This window comes from Amphimedon queenslandica, unplaced genomic scaffold, assembly GCF_000090795.2.
Source record: "Amphimedon queenslandica unplaced genomic scaffold, v1.1 AMPQUscaffold_6649_Cont21395, whole genome shotgun sequence".
Taxonomy (NCBI): domain Eukaryota; kingdom Metazoa; phylum Porifera; class Demospongiae; order Haplosclerida; family Niphatidae; genus Amphimedon; species Amphimedon queenslandica.
In genome coordinates this window covers 1-1,914 of record NW_003553062.1, presented here as the reverse complement: position 1 = coordinate 1,914, position 1,914 = coordinate 1, and the positions used below count along the sequence as shown (strand labels likewise).

Sequence of the window (1,914 nt, the reverse complement as noted above, 5' to 3'; positions counted from 1 at the left end):
TGTTATTAGAGTCTGTGGTGTAGCTAAGCAAAAATAGATTAGGGAACATGGGAATTTATAATTAATTTTTGTTGTTTATTTATAGTGGGGGGACACAGCATTACACAAAGCTTGTCACATGGGACATCCCGAAGTTGTCCAATACCTAATAATGAACGGCCTTATACCAACGACTTGTACAAACAGACGCAAGAATACAGCAGATCTGGAAATACCCTTCAACAATCCTAACAGAGATATAATACTGCACATGTTTCAAAACCTTGGATTTGTTAGAATGCAATCCATGCACATTGGTAAGACGTTTTTACAACAAATTTGATGATTTATCTATATTTTAATTTATACAGATATTGAAGGAGACATATTTGAGAATCAAGGCAACTCTTATGTTGAAGAAAGTGAATCAGAAGAGCTAGAGGGTATACTGCAATAATCATTTCTTTTTAATGATAATATTATTATTTTTGTTTGTAGAAAGTGAGAGTGAAGAGGACCAGGTACCAAGAGAAGATTTCGATTTCGAAGGTATCAATCATAATTTCATGACTGCTGTGCATTTATATATTTTCTCTGTTTATAGAAGATCCAAAAACCGAAACTAGATCAAAATGCTGCAAATGTAATGTGCTATAATAAAATTGAAAACTATTAATTGTGTAAATAAGTTCATTAATGGAAACTAATCCCTTGTAGCCTCAATGCGTCTCATAACAAGGGCCACTAGATCATGTCTTAAGCATAAACGGAGACCTTCCTTTAAGTCATTCAAAGTTACAGCTGCCCCTTTTGATTCTATTATCTCCTTTAAAGCTGTGTAATATTGCTCCTCTAGCAAAGGCTCTTCTCTAATAATGGCCTCTATTCTTGTACTGTCCAGGCCCAAGTAAGAAACAAATTGTTTAAAGTGATTCTTGGTCATTCGCTGGCATATATCTAAGACAGCAAACTTGTGTCCTCTGTTTCTTGTGTCAATGGGTTGACTCCATAATGAACCTATAAAGTAACCCTCTTATTAAATGTAGTGGTACAATCATTATGTAGATACTTTTGTATAAAAATGATTCTTCCCTTTGGCTTTCTTCACTTGACGATAAATGAGACTCAGAGCTAACTAATGAAGGTTTAACTTTTAATTCTACACCTAAGATCAAATAAAGACGGTATGTTCCGCTATTGAGTATGAGGGATAAGGGGTGTGCATATTAAAAGGATCAAATGTCGTTATGTCTCACCATATTCATTAGCAAGTTCCATTGCTAACCCGCCCATTCCTTTCACTCTTTGTAAGTGACCCAGTAATATCTGCATACACTCCATTTCATCTTTCCCTTCCACTTCTTTCTGCCATTTTCTAATTGTTTCTAATGCACACTGCCTGTGTTTCACCCTTTCTGGGGATATGCTTTGATTATTAGTTGATATTTGAAATCTTCCTCTATAATCCAGACCTAAAAAAGAGTACAACTGGGCCCATTTAGGGCCTACTGAATCTATTATCTTTGGTATCAGGTCCTCCATGATTACAATCTCTAGATCTATCAATCTGTTCACATAGCTAGACAGGCTGACAGCATATCTATGCTGACAGGCACAGTAATTGTCAGCTAAGAAAACCAATGACCACTTCCACTGGCCTGTCACGAAAAAAATTGTCCCCCGTGAAAATTTATCCTAGGATAGAAATATCACGTGATATTTTATGTCCGCGTCAGCAATTTTTTGTCCTACCAAAAGAAAAGTGTAAAGGAACTGTAAATCTTTGTATTCGACTTTGTTCCTTAATTATTTATCTATGGAATACAAGTAAAAAGCATGTGGGACCCTTTATTATACGTTCAAAGTATGTAGAAGAAGATTTCAGATCGAAGAAGGATGACAGACTGTGTCAAGAACCGAGTAAAGAACCCAGGA

The 1,914-nt window shown here is 35.7% G+C and overlaps 2 protein-coding genes across 2 annotated transcripts; one reads left to right on the top strand and one right to left on the bottom strand.

Annotated features, from left to right (window-relative positions):
- The first annotated feature begins 69 nt into the window (after nucleotides 1-69).
- LOC109591985 (uncharacterized) lies at nucleotides 70-686 on the top strand. The gene is made up of 4 exons (XM_020007569.1): nucleotides 70-296; nucleotides 351-422; nucleotides 478-528; nucleotides 584-686. Exons 1-4 carry the CDS (start codon nucleotides 119-121, stop codon nucleotides 634-636), a joined length of 354 nt encoding a protein of 117 aa, XP_019863128.1. The 5' UTR covers nucleotides 70-118; the 3' UTR covers nucleotides 637-686.
- Nucleotides 568-1,908, bottom strand: LOC100638322 (uncharacterized). Its single transcript, XM_003391732.3, has 3 exons — nucleotides 1,236-1,908; nucleotides 1,049-1,144; nucleotides 568-996 (listed from the first exon to the last, which is right to left on the bottom strand). The coding sequence occupies exons 1-3, from the start codon at nucleotides 1,519-1,521 to the stop codon at nucleotides 683-685; spliced, it is 696 nt and encodes a 231-aa protein (XP_003391780.1). The 5' UTR covers nucleotides 1,522-1,908; the 3' UTR covers nucleotides 568-682.
- Between the last annotated feature and the right edge of the window lie 6 nt (nucleotides 1,909-1,914).

Bases quoted from the DNA above. Each gene is read 5' to 3' on its own strand.
- LOC109591985 (XM_020007569.1), top strand. From the start codon at position 119: ATGGGACATCCCGAAGTTGTCCAATACCTAATAATGAACGGCCTTATA. The intron at 423-477 runs GTATACTGCAAT...TTTTGTTTGTAG, and splicing joins TGAATCAGAAGAGCTAGAGG to AAAGTGAGAGTGAAGAGGAC. The intron at 529-583 runs GTATCAATCATA...CTCTGTTTATAG, and splicing joins AGAAGATTTCGATTTCGAAG to AAGATCCAAAAACCGAAACT.
- LOC100638322 (XM_003391732.3), bottom strand. From the start codon at position 1,521: ATGGAGGACCTGATACCAAAGATAATAGATTCAGTAGGCCCTAAATGG. The intron at 1,145-1,235 runs GTGAGACATAAC...ATTTGATCTTAG, and splicing joins GGAACTTGCTAATGAATATG to GTGTAGAATTAAAAGTTAAA. The intron at 997-1,048 runs GTATCTACATAA...GTTACTTTATAG, and splicing joins AGAATCATTTTTATACAAAA to GTTCATTATGGAGTCAACCC.